The sequence below is a fragment of the Balaenoptera borealis genome (assembly GCF_965194805.1).
Source record: "Balaenoptera borealis genome assembly, chromosome: 13".
In the NCBI taxonomy this organism is placed as follows: Eukaryota; Metazoa; Chordata; class Mammalia; order Artiodactyla; family Balaenopteridae; genus Balaenoptera; species Balaenoptera borealis.
Window position 1 is genome coordinate 64,709,867 of NC_138870.1, and position 20,857 is coordinate 64,730,723.

Here is a 20,857-nt window from a genome sequence, read left to right on the forward strand (position 1 = left end):
CATTCCCCTTCTAAACCCCTAACTTTTTAGAATTAACCCTATTCTGATGTTAGTATATTTTCTTTGTGCCTATTCTTTTATATATTTGTTACAAAGTGCTTTAAAAATATACGTGATGTAAAATGTATATATTTTTCTACAACTTTTTCCACTCAACATTATATGTTTTAGTTGTATCCGTGTTGATGGATATAGATCTGGTTGTTTCATTTAAAGTATTCAGTAGTAGCATGAGATAATGTATAGATCACACTTTATCCAGGTTGTTGGAACTTTAGTTCATTTATAGCTTTTTGCTGTTACAAACAATGGAATGATAAACACCTATATATGTATCTCTGTGTATAAGACAAGAGTTTCTCTAAGATTTATGCCTTCTAAATGATTGAAACACTTCACCAGAATGGCCTTTCAGGGTCGAAAAGCTAATTGCTTTTGCATACCAAGTTGAAGCTTTATAAATGGTGGCCCCAAAGGGGCAGACTCAACAAAAAATGACACTGTGGCCCAGTCTTCCTGAAACTATCTTGGCAGAGAGAATCAGAGACAGCTTCACAAGACTCTCCTGGGCCTCTGAGTTGTGCTCAAAGCAGATGAAAGATCATCATCCTAGAAAACTAGGTTTTCCTAGGGGCTGTGAGTGGTGTGGTGGACATGGGATTGAGAACCAGCAGACTTGGAGATGCCTTGGGGTTGGATGAAAAAGGCCCAGCAGGGAATGCCGGGGGTGGGAGTGGACTTGGTATCAAAAGGGTAATAAGGACCAAAGATTGGAAGGAAAAATGTACAGCCGAGCTGATGTCAATTTGAACGGATAAGGACTGAGAACCCATATATCCTTCCTGATGCCCTGATGCCATGGGCTGTAGTGAAATTGCTATTGCTACTTCCTGCTTTTCCCATTCTACTAGAACCCAATTTTGTTCAGGTGTCAACCCTTCGCCTGCAGAGCCCATATGTTTCAGTTCCAAATATAGGTGTAAATGGAATAAAGGCAATCCTACATCCCTTGCCAGTAATCCATCTAAAAATGGACTTGTAATAAAATTTGAGCCAATAAGAACTGAGGAGAGATTTTTCTGGGGGAACCCTGAGAAAGCCTTTTCTTACTCCTTTGGAAGAACTTCCAACACGTTGTTTTTCTCTTCCTTTGAACCTGGCTTGAGTGCAAATGTAATTGCTGAAGCCTGTGGATAACACTGGCATGTGGAGTAAGGCAGAACCAGAGGAATTGAAGTGAAAATGAGCTTGAATCATGGTCCTACCTCTGTGCTTTTAATGATGTAAGCAAACCAGGCCCTTTATTGTTTAAGCCTGTTTGAATTATGTTTTTAAATACTTGTCACTACAAGTACTGCTTCTAGAGAGTGGCAGGAAGTGTATGTTGAGGAATGGGGAGTGTGCTGAATTGACTGATATTATTCCAAATTGACTGAGATTAATTTCTACCATAAGGTAGAATGAGAGATTAAAATAGAAATTATTTTTTTATTGAAGTATAGTTTATTTACAATATTGTGTTAATTTTTGCTGTACAACAAAGTGATTCAGTTATACGTGTATACACATTCTTTTCCATTGTGGTTTATCTCAGGATACTGAATATAGTTCCTTGTGCTATACAGTAGGACCTTGTTGTTTATCCATCCTATATATAAGAGTTTGCATCTGCTAACCCCAAACTCCCAGTCCATCCCTCTCACACTCCCCCTCCCCCTTGGCAACCACAAGTCTACTCTATGTCTGTGAGTCTGTTTCTGTTTTGTAGATAAGTTCATTTGTATTATATTTTAGATTCCACATATAAGTGATATCATATGGGATTTGTCTTTTCTTTCTGACTTAACTTCACTTAGTGTGATAATCTCTAGTTCCATCCATGTTGCTGCAAATGGCATTATTTTGGTTTTTTTTAATGGCTGAGTAGTATTCCGTTGTATATGTATACCACATCTTTATCCATTCATCTGTTGATGGACACTTAGGTTGTTTCCAGGTCTTGGCTATTGTGAATAGTGCTGCTATGAACATAGGGATGCATGTTATCTTTTTGAATTATAATTTTGTCTAGATATATGCCCAGGAGTGGGATTGCTGGATCATATGGTAATTCTATTTTTAGTTTTTCAAGGAACCACCATACTGTTTTCCATAGTGGCTGCACCAACTTACATTCCCACCAATAGTGTAGAAGGGTTCCCTTTTCTCCACATCCTCTCCAGCATTTGCTATTTGTAGACTTTTTAATGATGGCCACTCTGACCATTGTGAAGTGATACGTCATTGTTTTGATTTGCATTTCTCTAATAATTAGTGATGTTGAGCATCTTTTCATATGCCTGTTTGGCCATCTGTATGTCTCCTTTGGAGAAATGTCTGTTTAGGTCTTCTGCCCATTTTTTGACTGGGTTGTTTGTTTTTTTGTTGTTGCATTGTATGAGCTGTTTGTGTATTTTGGAAATTAAGCCTTTGTCAGTTGCATCGTTTGCAAATATTTTCTCCCATTCCATAGGTTGTCTCTTTGTTTTGTTTATGGTTTCCTTTGCTGTGCAAAAGATTTTAAGTTTCATTAGGTCCCGTTTGTTTATTTTTGTTTTTATTTCTATTGCCTTGGGAGTCTGACCTAAGAAGACGTTGGTACAATTTATGTCAGAGAATGTTTTGCCTATGATCTCTTCTAGGAGTTTTATGGTGTCATGTCTTATGTTTAAGTCTTTAAACCTTCAAATAGATATTAATTTTGATCACAGAATATATACAAGCAGTCCTTGCTTTGCACAGTTCTGATATGCACGCATGTCAGTTACCATGCTTTAGTTACATAAACATGGTTCAAATTCCAGTTACTCTGATGTGATATATTAACTGTGTGTAACTGGATAAAAGTATCAATTTCGCTGTTTCAGTCCACAAATCACTACATAAATAACAGATCCTGTTGTGACCAATGACCAATCACGTCAGTTCTTTCAAAGTCTGTTGTTCATGCACAAAGTCTGTTCATGCAGACAGAAAGGGATGTAGTCATGTTGCCTCTGCATTTCCCAGTGATGCAAACCCATGATATTTTAATAAAATCAATACTGGAAAGAAAGAATTGGCCAAAAAAGATGAGAGTGAAGCAAAGAAAGAAAAAAAGCGATAATGCTGGAGGTGAAATTCGAACTGAATATAAATGTAGTTAGAAAGAAAAAATTGATAGTGAGGATGTAGACCCTGCCACCATTTGAGAGACTATAGATATACAGTTAGAAGAACTTAATGAAGGTGAATTTATCAATGTACGTGAGGAAAGCGATTGGGATGAAAAGGATATAGATGCCCCCAGAGAGAGTGATGCCTGCAAAAATGCCACATTAAATGACCTCATAGAGATATTTCATGAAATTGAAAGTGCAAAGGATAAAATTTGGAAGCTGACTCAAACTTAGGAAGGAGTATACTAATCCGTCAAGACATAGAAAAGATGATCAGTATTCACTGTAATTTATAGGATAAGAAGTTAGGCGCTGTTCAAGCTATTCCTTTCTTTTTTAATATAAATTTATTTATTTATTTTTGGCTGTGTTGGGTCTTCGTTGCTGCAAGTGGGCTTTCTCTAGTTGCGGCCAGTGGGTGCTACTCTTCGTTGCGGTGCGCGGGCTTCTCATTGCGGTGGCTTCTCTTGTTGCGGAACACAGACTCTAGACACGTGGGCTCAGTAGTTGTGGCTCACGGGCTCTAGAGCGCAGGCTCAGTAGTTGTGGCACACAGACTTCGTTGCTCCGTGGCATGTGGGATCTTCCCGGACCAGGGCTCGAACCCATGTTACCTGCATTGGCAGGCGGATTCTTAACCACTGTGCCACGAGGGAAGTCCCCAAACTATTCTTGATAAGTTTTTTTTATGAAGAAATAAAACACTTTAATTCTCAATGTTTCTAATGTTTTAAATTACATACTAAATCAATATTAGTTTTACTACTTTTTCATTTCCCTAAATATTTATAGTCAACAGTAAGAAAGTTTTTTTTTAATTAATTAATTTATTTATTAATTTATTTATTTTTGGCTGTGTTGGGTCTTCGTTTCTGTACGAGGGCTTCCTCTAGTTGTGGCAAGCGGGGGCCACTCTTCATCGCGGTGCGCGGGCCTCTCACTGTCGCGGCCTCTCTTGTTGCGGAGCACAGGCTCCAGACGCGGAGGCTCAGTAGTTGTGGCTCACGGGCCTAGTTGCTCCACGGCATGTGGGATCTTCCCAGACCAGGGCTCGAACCCGTGTCCCCTGCGTTGGCAGGCAGATTCTCAACCACTGCGCCACCAGGGAGGCCCCAGTAAGAAAGTTTTTAATGTTTTGATTAAAATGTTTAAAGATCACAGAACAATTGTAATTATGCATCCATGCCTTTGCACCAGCCATTCCTTCTGCCCCTCCCCCCACCTCTATGTCTCTACCTGGCAATCTCATATGCATCTCTCAAAACCCAGGTCAGGTGTTAAGATTGCTTTGCACAGTTTCAGCTTGCTGTGTAAAGAGAGGACTGCCTGGGAAATAAAGTCACAACTTTCTGCACACCCAAGTTTGTGAGTCTATAAAATTCATACATCCTGAAAATTGGATAGATTTGCATGGATGTCTCCTTCAACATCTTGTTAGAAGATTTTGCCTTCACTTGATAACTGGCATGGCATAGGACAAAGGTGCTGGACTGGGTTATTGGGAGGCTTGTGTTCTGGTCCAGCTTTGTGGTTAAGTAGCAGTGTAATCCAGGCCAGGTCACTTAAGCCCCTTCCATTTCCCCTCTGTAAAATACAGTGAATATGAATTTTCAAGGTACTTTTGAACTCTACATTTCTATAATTCTCTACCATTATCAAAGAGAGATAACAGAAGGGAGAGAAAAATGCACCCCCCCCAAAGACTATTGCCATTTTCATAGTAACAATAAATGTTTATGGAGTGAATAAATGATTAGCATGATTTTGGTGGGGTAGGTAGAGCTATGCGAATATTGATGCTGGTGAGAAGCTGCTGTTTACTCGCTATTTTCATGTGAACCTTGCATATGAAGCTATAGCTACCTTGAAAACTTAGGGTACCCTATTATGTATTCTTCAGCTTGGTTGACCATTTATTCACATACTCATTGGGCACAGGGCTAGGCACTAGATGAGAAAAACTTAAGTCCTGCTTTGGAGGATCTCCCACGATGGTGGGGAAAATAATTCATTCTTCCCAAGGTAGGCGCATTTAAACTGGATTTTGGAAAATGCATATGAGATAGCCCAGTAGAGAAAGAGAAATGGGGTTGGGAGGAGGGCATTTTAGGAAGAGAGGATGGCTGGTGCAAAGGCATGGATGCAGAAAAGAATATGAAGGGCACTGAGAGTGGAGTGATCCACAGAGGATGGGTGGTGGGAGGATTTAGAAAACACTCTAGGTATTTCTAGTAGGAAGGTTTTCACGGAGAGAATTAGGTGCTTACAAAATTGCTGGGAGGGAGGGAAACGAAGTAGGGGGTTGTTGTGCAGTGTTTACATCCTGTCACCACGGCTGCTACCCAGAGGTTGGGGGAATGCTGTTTCCTCACAATGGTTGGGAACAGTGTGAAACCACTGCCAATATCACAGCTGGTACATAGTCTTTGACTGGACAGTAGAATAAAGTATGGCTGGTACAAAACTCAGCCTGATGCCATCTGTTACTATAGTGTAAGAGGAAGAACAACTTCAGCTTCCTTTCTCTCTACCAAATCCTGCATGAGTGTATTTAACTGACAGGATCACATCTAGAACCTGGTAGCAAGGGGATCTGGGAAATGTAGTTCCCAGCCTCCCAGACCCTGTGATAAAGAACTCAGAAAGGGAGTGGGAATGAATGCTGAGGGTCAATAGACAATATCTAGCATAGCTGGGAAGCCAAGTTGGGACCAGACTGTGAGGGGACTGGAAAGGCATGCTAAAAGTATCAGAAAATGCTGCATGGGATGCCACTGAAAGTTAAAAGCAGGATTTTCACAATTCAATCGGTTTTATAAGCATTGATGGCATAGTAGATGCCATTCTTCTAAAAGAAGAAAACCCCAAGCTCTATACCACAATGATTTATTAAATAAATAATATACGTATAACCATGCAATGAAAAAGTCCTCTAAAGGTTTTTTTTTTTAAATTATGTACAGTCGACCCTTAACACAGGTTTGAACTGTACGGATCCACTTTTACACTTTTTTTTTTTTTCAAAAATAAATACTAGAGTACTACTACACGATCTGGGGTTGGTTGAATCTGTGGATGCAGAACCAGGATGTGGAAGAACATCAAATACGGAGGGTAAGGGGCAGACTGTAAGTTATACGCGGGTTTTCAACTGCATGGAGTGTCAGCGTGCCTAATGCCCACGTCATTCAAGCGTTAACTGTATTTGTGCTAACTCATCACCCATTTTTTTATTGGGCGCACATTTTATGGCAGGCGTTGTGAATACAGATATAAAGCACCCATGGTCTCTGACATTAAGAAGCTAATGTCCTTTTTCTTTTCGGTAAAGACTAAGAAAGTTTTAGAGGGTTATTTGGTAGATTAATTCATTGATTCTCAAAGTAACTTCTGCTGAACCTTGTAAGATGAACATCTTGTAAGATGCTAAGAAAAAATATGGTCCCGCTATCAAACCAGGTTTAAAGAATTTGTATTTTATTTCCTCTTGCAAATTTCAACCTCTAATAAATCCTGTAGTAAAAAATTAACTATTTAATTTTGTTTTACCAAAATTACCCACTTTTGACTCCTAATATCTATCAGCAGTTGAGTTCTTCAGGGCACAGTTGGGGAAAGACCGGCTGCTTGTATAGAAGAACCAATCAAACTTAAGGCTACCATTGTGCTATTTACAAAAAAGGGTTTAGATATGAGAGAATGAAAAGAAGAAAGCTATTGTAGCTTCAGGTATGATTTCTTCATTTCAGAAGCATTTGAGGACAGAAAGGACATTGAACTAATCAAACTGATCTTAATACTAAAAACATTAATAGCTATCAAAAATTAATTTCTTAAAGATGAGATATTAAGTGCCATAACAATCATCTAGGAAGATGCAAATCTTGGAGCGTGGAAGGTTATAACTATTTTAACAGGATGTTAAATGGTGAGCTTGGCCGCAGCAGCAAATTATAGTTGCATTCCAAACAATTGATCAAGGAGGTTTTGCAAACCAGTTACACACTATGGAACCCCTTTACCCACAAGGCCTTGAAAGAGCCTTGAAAGGGTTGAGCAAATGGAAATAGAAATGGATTTTGTGGAGAGTTATGCTGTGGTTCTTCACCTGTGGCTCTAGGGAGGCCTCCCTAGAGCCACTAAGGGGAGCTGTGGGGTGTTGCTCGCCTCACCTCTTGCCTGCAGTTGAGACGCGTTCTCTTGTATGACTCTGGCCCGGGGGATCTGGGTGGGATCGCAGCTTTGGCAGGGAGGGGGGAGGCTGCGTGAGTTTGGCTGGGCCTTCTCTCCACGAATCAGGGCAAAGAGCACTGGATTTGGGCTAAGACGGCAGATAGAGCCAGCCCGGGGCTGTTCTAAATCCTGCCCAGTAGGGTATCTGGAGTGGATGCAGGAAAACCGGAGACTGAGGGAGAATATCAGCTGCAGGAAAATGAACTGCCTGCAGCACAGAAAGTTCAGGCAAGTGTTCCCAAGCTGAGGCTTCTGAGGAACTGTCCACACAAAAGAGCTCCAACCTCTGCCAGCCCCACCGTATGAGAAGCCTGCTTACGACAGAGCCTTAAACCGTTGATACGCTGCGGCCTTTACCTCTCCCACTGCCCCTGCTTTGACCTCGCTGGGCACAGAAATCTAGGCCAGCTCACTGGGAGAGGAGAGACGCCCCGCAGAGAAAAGACAACGGACCATCATCGGTGACCAGGCTACAGCGAGCCCCAGTGGCAGAAGTTTTAAATGCTCATTCTGCATCGTGAACCGAGACTGTCTTAACTTAAAATGACTATAGAACTTCTATTATTTACAGTAACAAGGAGGTCACAGCACCTGACCTCATGTTCCTACAAGGGTTAGTGCATTACCCCCACTGACCAGGCTTAAAGGGACACTGGGAGACAAAACCAACTTGCTTCCACGATTACCCCGTGAGTTCCGCTTGTTCAATATACCCTTTACACTGTTAAAGACAACCAAGACGGGCATGTGTGAGAAGATAGGTGCCTGCAATACAGCAGGGCCTTGTTATAACGTAACATGCCACTAAATATAGGCTGGTAAAATCCTAATCCTGGCGTGTGTGTAGAAGCAAATCTATCCTGGGTTATCTTAGACACGTCTGTCAGATGAAGGCGGAAAACTGGGACAAGAAGTGATGTGTTGAATCTAACTGAAGGCTGGCAGAGGGGCGAGCCCTGTTGCGGCAGGTCCTACGGTCCCTCCATTCACCATTTTGGGGGCTTCCAGAGTCCCAAGTGCCAGGCTTGGCGCTGGGGTTTCAAAGCTGTTTCCCCAGCACCTGACAATTTAGCAGGGGAGACTGACAACAGTGCAGCCTCTAATGGACTCCGGAGATCATACGAGCTAAGGAAAGTCAGAGTAGGTCAGCGTGGAGGTTCATTTACAAGTGAGGGTTAACAGTAGAATCTGGCTTTGAACTACAGGTGGGCATTTGCTAGACTGAGAAGCATTTAACCTTGCAGGTAACATGAGAAATCAGGAGGTAGTCTCACCTGTGATTCTTACATTGGTGAAGCTTCAGAGTCATCTGGAAGCGCCAAACCCCCAGTGATTCTATCTCTGGTAGAAATCAAAAGCTCAACAGTATAGTTCCTCAACCCTCCCAAGCTCCCACGTGATTCTGATACAGTAAGTTTTGGCGTTTGGGAACCACTGGAAGGGCTCAGCAAAAGGATCTGACTTGGGTTTATGAAGGTCTAGTTGGCTGTTCTGCAACGGTGAATGGTTTTACTGAAATCGGTACCCACAGAAAGCCCAATAAACACAACCAACAACTCTTGTTAAAATGAATTAACTTTTATTGCTATTTCATAAAGCTTAATACTTTGCTAAAGGAAAAAATTATATAGATAATATAGCCATTAGAAGAAAGAGCAGGGCTAAGTGATACAAAAAAAGCAGTAAGCAGCAATAAAATTAATACCTACACAAAACTAGCAGTGCAATAAGATAAAGCAGAAAGCAGCTTTACACTGGGAAAAAAGTTATTTAAATACAGAAATAGCACCTCACAAAAAGGAACTGAGAAATGTAAACTTGGTAGGTAGATTCAAGTATAAAAGTTATACCCCCAACTCTTGTACCAGAATGAAAGGGTTTCACAAACCCCAGACAGTGTAGGGCACACACACACCTCCCTCAGTGCTGACTCGAAGCTGCATTTCCTTAGCAGGATCGTGGACAATCTTTTTTTTTTTTTTTTTCTTTTACGAAATTCTACAACGATAGACTCAAGATTGCCACGGCTTCTTCACCACCCCTAATATCCAAGTCTAGCTCAGCTGCTCCACTACCAGCAGTTGCTCTGTAACAAACAGATTCATATTCCCGACAGAAACAACCACTGCATTATTATTTCTACACCTCACAAAGACACGTGAAGAAGTGGGGACTGAGTACAAAAGGAACCTGCTCTTGGTTTTCTATTGCTAAGTATGGTCACAGAATCATAATCTCATTTATGGGTTTGTTTCTTAACACCCCTCAAGAACTGTGAATCCTCTGAGGTTTATGTGGTCATATCATGAACAGAATTAAAAAAAAAAAAAAAAAAAAGGATAGCAGAGAAGTTAAAGTGGCGGGCATCCAAGAACTGTAAGGGGAAAATCGGCCTGTGTTTTCATCTAAATATAGACCTCTCAAGTGAAAATATTTTGTGGAAGGTCTGAAGCATGATATATTTAAAATGCATGTATCCTGTGCAGATTTATATGCCATGTGTCTTATAATCTACTTGAAAAAGGCATATTTTTGTTTCGATAGGCAAACCATCATATTAGTTCAGGGTAATCGTCACCATGCAATTAGATTAGCTGATGATGAGAATCACATTTTTTATCAGTTTAACTCTAGAGAAGACTGTGAACAAGGGAGAAAAAAATACCATCTTGTAAACTTTAAAAGTTTAGTGTTGATAAAAATTTTATATAATAGCAAATTTATTTAATCTGGCTACCTACCTCAAGTTTTCAAAAATCTTGTGGGGGTGATAAGGCTAATATTATCCTGTAGTTAATATAAAGCTACTTTATTCAGACTCCCAGAGTCTCTTAAATTAATATTTTTATTCTTTCATATAACATTTTCTTGGGTCCAAAAAATAAAAATAAAATTCTACACCAAGATTCCACAGCTAAGAAGTATAAAAAAAGGAGAGAGGAATAAAGAAAGGAAGGAATGAAGGAAAGGAGGGAAAAATGAAGGGAGGGAGGGAGGGAGGGAAGGAGGAAGCCATTTACTCTGAAGAGACGAGGTAAATAAAACATCTAGGCATACAAAGATCTAGTTTGGCTACTTAATGAAACCCTAAAGTAATATGGTTTAACAAAGGGATACTGGTAAGTTTCCAGAATTATATTTATGCTAGAACAACGATCCCTTGCACTCTCTGTTCTTATTTTGCAGTTCTATGAAAAATAACTCTGATTTGAATATTCTTGGATTCTGAACATCAACGTGTCAGTTTTCCCTCTTACTCTTCCCAACATGAAGAAAAAAAAGTAAAAGAAAAAAAATAAAGTATCACCTATTGTCCTACATCAATTTCTACACTGTCACTCTTCAGAATTCTACTAAAAGGTCCCAACTAGGTTCCAATTTTCCATATAATTCCTTTCTACCATCCTGATTTATTCAATAAACAGCAATTGCTAGAAGACATCCCATACCTGACGTTCTACAGTTAACATTTAAATTAAAAAAACCACAAGGGCATGTAGTGAAGGAAACTGAACATAGTAGGATTGTTGTTTTTTTGTTTTTTTTTTTTACAAACGAACAGTAAAACCTCACCATTCACACAGTTATTGAGAAGCAGCTATCTGGCTGCTAGAGTTCATCTTAGTTCTCAGGCCCAGCTCAGGCTAGCACAGTTCATTATAGCAAGGTGTGTCTTCACAGTTATTTTGGTCTTGACATTCCGTCATGTATATACACTTATCCACATTATTACTAGGTTGTAAAGTAAGTGCAGGGCAAATTATAGGAAAAAAGTACAAACATTCAAGTCGTCATACCCTGAAAAACATGTGTTTTGCTGTCGTTGTAAACTTCTTGCACTAAATCCCACTTCAGGAAAAAAATAAATAATACCATAGGATTCAAACTGAAGTTGGCTTCCTGATGAAGCCGAAGGAAGCAGTAGCTTTTTCAAACTGCAGAAAGGAAGTTTCTCTCACCACGGATCTACTCGGGGTGAGTGGGAATACACGTCAAGAACGCTCAACCCAGTTAAGTGCTAGACGGGCGCCCCCCCCCCCTTTAGAAAAACCACAAGGCTCCAGGAGGCTGTTCAGATCTCCTTCCAGCAATAAGATGATTCTTGAGTGAAAACCACAACAGTCAGTTGGTGCTTCCACTGTGACACCACGCACAGAGTCTAGACTCTAACTGGTAAGAAATGCACAATTAGGAACAATTACTTTCAGGAAAATAGATGCTTCCTGAAGATGGATAGTTAACATTAGAACCAGGGGATGCAGGAGAGAGGAAGGATGTATGCTGAAGACCGGATGGTTTGCATTCTAGTTTCCATTCGCCATTAGGACATGCATGACCTGTAACACAGGGAAATTCAGGCACCTCCATCCCACCCCTGCTGGGCAAAGCTTCAGGTTAGCCGGCCCCGCCGCTGGGGATTTCGAGCCTCCTCTGTGCTGAGCTGGTGTTTCGTGACTGATTCCTTTCTCTTCTCCTAAGGACAGGGTCCCCGAGGCTGCCAGGCGTCTTGAAAAACGTCTCTCGATGTGTGCGTCGGATGCTCTTGGGGGTCACTGGGACTGGTGACTAAAATAGAGAAGAAAAAAAAAAGAGTACATAAAAACAGAAGTGAAGTCAAATTGTACCCAATCTCTGAACTGGAAGCCCCCTCTTTTTTTTTTTCTTTTCTTAATTGAAGTATAGTGGATTTACAATATTGTGCCAATCTCTGCTGTACAGCAAAGTGACTCAGTTATACACATACAGACGTTTGTTTTTTATATTCTTTTCCATTATGGTTGATCATAGGATATTGAATATAATTCTGTGCTATACAGTAGGACCTTGTTGTTTATCCATCCTACATATAATAGTTTACATCTGCTGATCCCAAACTCCCAGTCCTGCCCTCCCCCTTGGCAACCACCAGTCTGTTCTCTATGTCTGTGAGTCTGTTTCTATTTTGTAGATAGGTTCATTTGTGCCATATTTTAGATTCCACATATAAGTGATATCATATGGTATTTGTCTTTCTCTTTCTGACTTACTTCACTTAGTATGATCATCTCTAGTTGCATCCATGTTGCTGTAAATGGCATTATTTCATTCTTTTTTATGGCTGAGTAGTATTCCACTGTATATATATACCACATCTTCTTACCCACTCATCTGTCAGTGGACATTTAGGTTGTTGCCAGGTCTTGGCTATTGTGAACAGTGCTGCTATGAACATAGGGGTGCATGTATTTTTCTGAATTCTAGTTTTGTCTGGATATATGCCCAGGAGTGGGATTGCAGGATCATAGGGTAATTCTATTTTTAGTTTTCTGAGGAATCTCCACACTGTCTTCCATAGTGGCTGCACCAACTTACATTCCCACGAACAGTGTAGGAGCCCCCTCTTGACCTGTGTCGCTGTGATCCCCATGCAGGTGTTCCATCCTCTTTGCTTTTCTGTCACACTCCTCCAGTGTATCTCCTTCACAACGCTTACCACAGCTGGAAATTAGCTGATTTATTCTGTGTGCAGAAAGGCAGCCTAGCGAAGAGGTCACAAGTGTGGCACTGACACCTGCAGCCAGGGTTTGGGCTCTGCCATAACTAGCTGTGTGACCTCGGGCAAATGACTTAACCAGTTTATCCCTCAGTTTCTTCATCCATAGATGGGGACGATAAAAGTACCAACTTAGCAGGGTTGTAACAATTAAAGGAGATGATATTAATAAAGCACTTTGGATCATGCCAGGCAAGTAGTATGTGCATGTGTCTTTGCTCTTTTTGTTTACTTGCTAATATTTATCCTCTCACGTTAAATATTTATCCCTTTAATGTGCCCTAAAAGGGCAGGAACCATTATCCTGTTTACTGTTATATCTTTACTGCTTAGGTCAGTGCCTGGCACATAACTGGTGATCAGGAAGCATATGCTATATTATAATTGCCTTGTTTAAAAACCAGCATGTATATTTCAATGTCTAACAAACTTTTGAGCCCCTGAATTACTTATCTAAAATGCTTTTGGCCACAACGTAACTCTTTCTCTGGGAGAGAAATAATTGCTCTGAACAATGCCTAATGCATAACAGGAATTCAACAAATGCTCACTGACTGAACTACAGATGGAGTTGGGGGAGGCAAATAAAGTACTGATTAATTTATATCGATTACAGACATTTATCTATGTACATCTGTATCGATTTTGAGTATGTATATATATACACATCAAGGAAACAATGGATATATTAATATATAGCCATTGCCTCCTAAACAATGCATTTTATGAAATGATAGACGCTAAAAATCTTTGAGCTAGTATCAAGACTTTCGTTTCCCTTGATTGTTTCTATAGCTGCACAATTAAAATTCAGGATGGTCTCCGTTATGGACCTAATGAAATGAGAGCTTGGAGAAATCATCTGAATATTCAGCGTGCATCAAAAATCCCCAGGAACTATGCTTTAAATAAGTTCCTTCTGATTCTAAGAAACAGATTGACACCTAAAATGAGTTTTGCCTTTAAAGCACAGGATCTCCCACCTTCTGTCTCCACGCTTTATGAACTAAGCAGATACCTCTGGGTCTACAGTGGAAGCCAGGTAGAATCTGATGTAGAACCCCTGTCCTACGGTTGTTTGACTAAAATCCGATTAAACGCAGGCGAATGCTATCACGGAGTGAAGCGCCTTCTTGTGCGGAGCTGAAATGAACCTCAGGACTCACCTGTTGTAATTTCACCACAGAGGCTGGATGTCCTCCGTAAACGGGGGACTCGGGCTGGATGATGCTGTGTGATCGTGACATCACCGGACTCAGGTTAAGTGAGTGCGGACCCTGAAGCTGAGCGTCTGCGGAGGGGAGCGTCGATGATTTTGGATTAACCAGGGCAGCAGGGCCGATGAGAAGATGAGCTCTTGATCCGAGGCCAGGCAAGCCAAGATTCACAGGTCCCGTGCTTGGGAGGGCACTGGGAGCAGAGGACACCGGCCCGGGCATCGTGGGTGAATAGAGAACAGGAAAAGGGCCCAGCGTCGGCGATGGCAAGACCATGTATGGAACACTGAGCGGCGGCAGCGGACCTGAAGATGGTCCCACAGCGCGGGGGGTCTGATTGCCGGATAAGAGCACACTGAAACCATTTAATCCTGGAAGAGAAGCAGAACAAGGTGAAAGTCAGGGCAATGTGAAGACACCGTCCAAGCTCCCACCCCTCAGGGCCCTTTCAAACGGGAGCCCACTGTCGATCAACCCTCACGCCGCAGCCCGGCCACCCCCTCTGTGCTCTCCCAGCCCCGCACCGCCTCCTTGCCACAGTGGCCACCGCTGAATTCCCACAGTTACCTATGTGACAGTTTGGTGGATGCTTGAGTCTCCTGAGAGACTTTATTAACGTGAGCTCCACTGAATCCAAATTGAGGAGGAAAGTGAACTTGGTTGGGAACAATGATAGCTTCCTTTTTTTACAAACTTCTAACAGAAATTTATATTTCCCTCAATTAAGACCACGGGCAACAAATCACAACAGAATGAACGGTACCTTGACTTTATCACTAGTAAAAAGCACAGGATGTATTCATGTAATGTTACCACGATGGCAGATGTCTTAAGAGTCTAACGGTCCCCACAACTTTGAAGTTATGAGAGGCCTGCACTTGCTGTCAGATCTTTTTATTACTATAATTTAAAATAATTCCTTTTCTAACTGGATTTCAATATAATTGGCTTCCTCTGTGATCCTATGTATTTAATTCTCTGCATTTGTAAACATCCTGAGGAGGAATCCACAGCCTTCACCATAGTGTCCAAGGGCCCATGGCTCAGAAAAAGCTACTGATGCCTATGCTGGGCTGTCATTTTCATTCTGAAGAAGCCGGGTCTGTTTTTTTATTTATTAAGGTTATCAGCAACACTGAGTAGCGTGCTTAGACGAAGCCCTCACAAAATATTTGCTAAAGGAATAAAGAATGTTTTCTAGATAAATGAGTAATAACAAACACCTACCTAACCTGTGATGGGAACAAGGAATTGAAGAAAAATCACTTTAAGTCTCTTTGCAAGAGAGCAGCTTCATGTACACAATGCATATTTTAAAAATTAGGTATCTGTTATATTTCAGCTTTATTTCAAGAGTAAGGGCATTTTATTGAGTCTTACTAAGCGTCAGGCACTATTATTCTAAGTGCTTTAGATGTATTATCTTATTAAATTTAATCCAATTTTCACAGCACCCCCGTGAAGCAGGTGCTCTTATTATTGCTGTTTTACCAATGAGGAGGGCTGAATACTTAAGTTCACGCAGATAATAAGTGGTTTTAACGTCCAGCCCTCTCACTCCAGCCCTGCACTAGACCACAAGGGCATGTCAGCACTTCTGGATATTTAAGAGATCAGCATGTGAGCTGCACATGGTGGCCAGGACGTTCATATTGTTAAACTGAACCACTGCCAGATTCAGCTGAATTATGAAAACAGAATCATCTTTTGAATTCGTTGTGCTTTTTTACCAAGTAAAGTTGAATGCATTAAAAATAAATTACCTGCCCTAACTGTCTTCTCCTTACCCGTGAGGTTGGTGAAAGTGAAAGCAGCCTCTGCCTTCATTTCGTCGATGGAGAAAGCAAGGGGCTAGGAGTGAAATGACTCAGAGGAGGCAGCTCATCAATGCACCAGCTTGGTCGGGTGACATGAACAAAAATTTAAACATCAAATTTATGGCCCGAGTACCCCAAGGGACTCGAAGACATGACACCCCTTACCTGTTGGCGACTGCACATAAAGATACTGCAGCAAAGAGGGCTCTTTGGTGCTTTCATTTTCTTTCGAAGGCTTTTCTATCTCTGTATTTCTAGAAGGATTTCCCCACTCAGAAGAAATGAAGCAGTCTGCTGTAGCCTTTCCCGAAACCTCCTTTGCAGCAGAAAGTTGTCCATTCATGTGAATGTCTTCATGGGGTGCAGGTCCCCTTTTATCCACGGTCTTGGAAGAGGCAATGTCTGTGGAATCTGAGGGTTTCTAAGCACAACCCAACCAGGAACCAGAAAAGCAAGTAAAAATCCCAGCAGTAAATTATAATAACAGCTTTCTCCAAATAGCTAACACATAAACAAAAAGGTCAGACACAGCTGTGTGCCACCCTGATTTGTGTATGTCAGTTGTTTCTGTCATATTTATAGGAATGGCCTGAAGATCACTGTCACGTCATGGGCTTCTGTAGGCTTATGATTTCTTAAGCACAGAAACGATGGAGATTTTAATAATGGGAAACTGGGTATGGTGTTTAGACTGTGAAATAAATTTCTGAGCTGGAACACATAAAGGGTGTTGATGCTGCAGGCTTTTAGGGCTTGATAAGAATTGCAGGGCTGACCCAAAGCTGTCTTGGTTATCTAAGACACGTATATATACATATACCAGTCAGTCTTTTCCTTCTGTTTTGCAACCCCAGGCTATATACAAAATTAGAAAAATTCATTTTGGCAGGAGGAAGGCATAGAGGAGGAAGGGTCTTAATTAATGGACTGATTTCCATGAGGTGTGCCTCACTGATCCTCTACAAACGGCTGCAGGGAGTGCTTCTGCTTTCTGAAAGTTTTACCAGTCATATCTCATTAACCTCCGAAAGGCCACCGTGGACAGCTCAGATTTTTGTTCTTTTCATTTTGTGGCTAGGGGAATGGGCTCTCTGAGCAGTGACACGAGCACTGACATAGACACTGAGAGCCAAACGGCACCTACATTCCTGACTGTGGACCTCAGGTGCACCCTGGATTAAGATGATTATTTCATCAACGTGTTAAAAAAAAAAAGTATAGCAAAAAAGACTGGGAAAGAATATACAAACATGTTGACAGTGATTGCCTCTATGTGGTGGGATTATGGGTAGGTTTTTTTCCCTTTATACTTTTTATTTATTTATTTATTTATTTATTTATTTATTTATTTATTTATTTATGGCTGTGTTGGGTCTTTGTTTCTGTGCGACGGCTTTCTCTAGTTGCGGTGAGCGGGGGCCACTCTTCATCGCGGTGCGCGGGCCTCTCACTATCGTGGCCTCTCTTGTTGCGGAGCACAGGCTCCAGACGCGCAGGCTCAGTAGTTGTGGCTCACGGGCCCAGTTGCTCCGCGGCACGAGGGATCCTCCCAGACCAGGGCTCGAACCCGTGTCCCCTGCATTGGCAGGCAGATTCTCAACCACTGCGCCACCAGGGAAGCCCCAACCCTTTATACTTTTTAGCGTTTTATGCAAAGTGTGATTTTTATAAAAATCACTTTTATTACAGTACTGCTTCATGGCAAGATTATTTGGGACAGCCAGTCCTGGGCTTAATTATACAGGTGACACATGCACTACTTCCTATTCCAGACTCAGTAGCTTATCCGTGTGTCTCTATTGGGAAGGAACTACGGGTCGACGGGCCGTCAGCTGGCACGTCCACCTGAACCCCTTACCTTGGGCATGACGAGGGAGAGGGGGCCGTCTTCGCAGTCCCTGCTCTGTCTCTTCGTGGCCGGCTCCTCCTCCTCCTGCGGCTTCCTCTCCTCCCCGAGGCGCTTCTGAACGGAGGGCGTGGCTGACCGCTCTGCTGTGCCTTCCGAGCCCCTGCTGTCCCTCTCGGACCCTGACCCCGACCCCGGGGACGGCGGCTCTTGCAGGCTCCCACACAGCATGAACAGCGAGGTGGAGGGCACGTACACCAGGGGCTGGCCGGCCAGCAGAGCTGGCTTCAGGCTCTCCGCGTCCAAGGCGGCAGAGGCGAGGGAGACACCTCCTTGTCTGTTCAGACCATTCTGGGCAGAGAAGGCCTGCAAGTCCGTTGGAGCCACGGAAAGTACTGGGTGGGCCAAGGCATTAACACAGTATTCTGAGTCAACAGAGAGGCCGGGGAAAGGAGCAGCGGCCTCCAGGCTGCTTGATGGAGGTATCGCTCTCTGATTGGCAAAAGCTTCTGCCCTGGAATAAAAGAAACAGAGTGGGGCCCATCCAGTTACCACATTCTACCAACTCCCGACTCTGCTTTCCTAAAGAGAGAGGTACCAAAGCAGGAGTGAGCGAATACTGCTCAGGATGCTATTAAAGCGCACTCTCTGAGCACGTGAGCCGACTCCAGAGGCAGGTGACCATATCACCTGGATGGATGGTTAGGGGTGGGGCAGGGGGATCTCAGGTGAGGGCTAATAGCGGCTCCCCCCCTGCCTCTCCCACAGCCAGTAGTCATCAGCTACCCAGCACGTACCCCTTCCCAGGCACACAGATGCTACAATGACTAGCATAATAGGGTAATCATTTCACATAATTACTATAACACTAACTACTCTCATCCATCCCCCCTGACCCCGTCTACTAGGGAGGAAGACTGAAGCTCAGAGGCTAATCCACCCACTGAAGGTCACCCAGTGGCGCCTCACAGTCAGTCACTGTGAGAGATCCTGGGTAGATAACAGAGTCTAGGCCAGACATTGATTTAAAGGACACACCTAGTTTGTCTCAAATCCACTGTGAGATAAATGAAGTGGGCAGTGAGTGAGGAAATAACTTTATCTACAAAATTATTTTCTGTTATTCTTGTCCCATTCTGCTCCATATTACTACAGAATTTTTAGGCAGCACACATTCAAAATTAAGTCCCCTCAATCTAGGAGATTATCAACGATGTCTGGGCCTTTTATAGAGAAAAATTTCCAAATACTAGAAAGCATGTTTATATTTTTAGTATTATTTTGGAAGTAAATGAGGAAGACTCTTTTGACACTCCTTTAAGAACTAGTATGTAGAGAACAGGAATTTCCCTAAACCTCTGTGATGGAATCACTGAGAGCAATTTTGCCCACATTCTCGCCCCCTGTGGTGCTGGGAATAAGAGGAGTGCACGGGGCTGCAGAGATGAGTAAAGCTCTCCAACCACAGCCTCCCGGAACGAGTGATGGCTATCACTCAGCTCCATGAAACAACGTGCCCACGCTGATGGTCGCGCCCACTGCCCTACCTCTGGCCATTCACCTTCAACCTCCCCATCTCCACCAGTAAGACCACCGTCACCTGAGACCCAGGTGTTCTTTGTGATGCCTCTTTTCTACTTCAGTGACTCTTGCTGACTCACTGTCTTATACTGATTTCCATTTCTTTCCATCCACAGCTGACACGGCTCAGACCAGCACCACAGCAGACCAGAATGACTCGGAATGCTCTATTCTATGATCTCCTAATCTGAAGCCCTTCTCTATTCCAACCCCACCCGCTTAAAGCAGCCAGAATGGTCTTCTCCAGTGAACCTACAATAACTCTTTACCATCCATCTAATAAATCCAAACTCTTCAACTTGGCTTTCAAAGCTTTCTGCCAACTTGACCTACTTACCTCCAATATCCCAAGCTCTTCTTATAAATACTTTCTTTCACGATCCTATTTGGACAAATCATTAAGGCCAGACTAACCAGTTTATTTCCCCTCCACTCCCTGATCCTGGTTCAACAATCTGTTTCTTCCCATGTCTGGCATTATAAACCCCTCCTGTCTTCGCTTTAGCATTTCCTCTGCTAATATATGATTTCCTTGAAAATCAGACCCCAAATCTGACTCAGCTCTGTTGCTTAATAGCATTGTGACCTTGGGCAAGTTACTTAACCTCTCTGGGTTTCAGTTTCCTCTCTGTAAAATGAGGATAATAGTACCAACCTCAAAAGGTTGTTTTTATGATGTTAGATGAGATAATACACATAAAACTTCAGGAATAGTACCTGGTAGTTCATAAACAACGTTAGCTACAATGATGACAAAGTGGTTCATGGGACTATGATGTGTCATTTCTCAGTGTCACGTTAGTAGTGACTTGTCTTTTCTCATTGTATTTGCCTTTTTATTTATTTTTTTCCTTGTAAGCTTTCATGGCCTAGGGGAATAAATTTTTCATACTTTTGTGTCCCTGATGCCATATCCTGCACAGTGTTGGGCACAAGGGGGAAACTTACAAAATTCTTAATAAACAAATGGCTGACTTTTGAGCAGGACTGTTAAATTTTACCTTTTGATGGGTGGCATTTCAATTTAGTCAAAGTTAAGACTAGGAAATAGAAAAAAATATACTTGGAGTTTTTAAGACTACTTACTGTGAATTGTCTTCTATTTTCTGTCTGTAGACAGCTGCCAGACTTCCAATTTCTAAGGAGTAGCCACTTGATCCTAAAAAGGAAAATGAAGGTCTAGCGAATATAGCAAGGGAATTATACACACCAATTATATATAGCAGGATTCATTATTCACAGCTCAGGGATTATAAGACTATCTCAAATCCATTCTGGTTTTGATTCAAATAGAGAAATGTCCAGGAGCTAGCTGTTAATGGTGAATGCAGGTCTCATCAAATATTAGTAAGAAAACAAAACAAAGCAAGTATTGCTCTGTAAGTCTGATGAATTGCTGAGATGCATCTAACAGGCCAACCATGGCAAACCAA

General features: G+C 42.1%; 1 protein-coding gene across 1 annotated transcript in view; it reads right to left on the reverse strand.

The window, feature by feature from the left end:
- Positions 1-273: 273 nt before the first annotated feature.
- E2F7 (E2F transcription factor 7) overlaps positions 274-20,857 on the reverse strand; it is a 41,307-nt gene continuing 20,723 nt past the window's right edge. The window contains exons 9-13 of the mRNA XM_082351575.1: positions 20,511-20,583; positions 17,856-18,357; positions 16,163-16,418; positions 14,130-14,551; positions 274-11,996 (exon numbers count right to left, since the gene is read on the reverse strand). Of these exons, the coding sequence (XP_082207701.1) occupies positions 11,826-11,996; positions 14,130-14,551; positions 16,163-16,418; positions 17,856-18,357; positions 20,511-20,583 (1,424 nt within the window). The 3' untranslated portion in view covers positions 274-11,825. The remainder of the gene's footprint in view (positions 11,997-14,129; positions 14,552-16,162; positions 16,419-17,855; positions 18,358-20,510; positions 20,584-20,857) is intronic.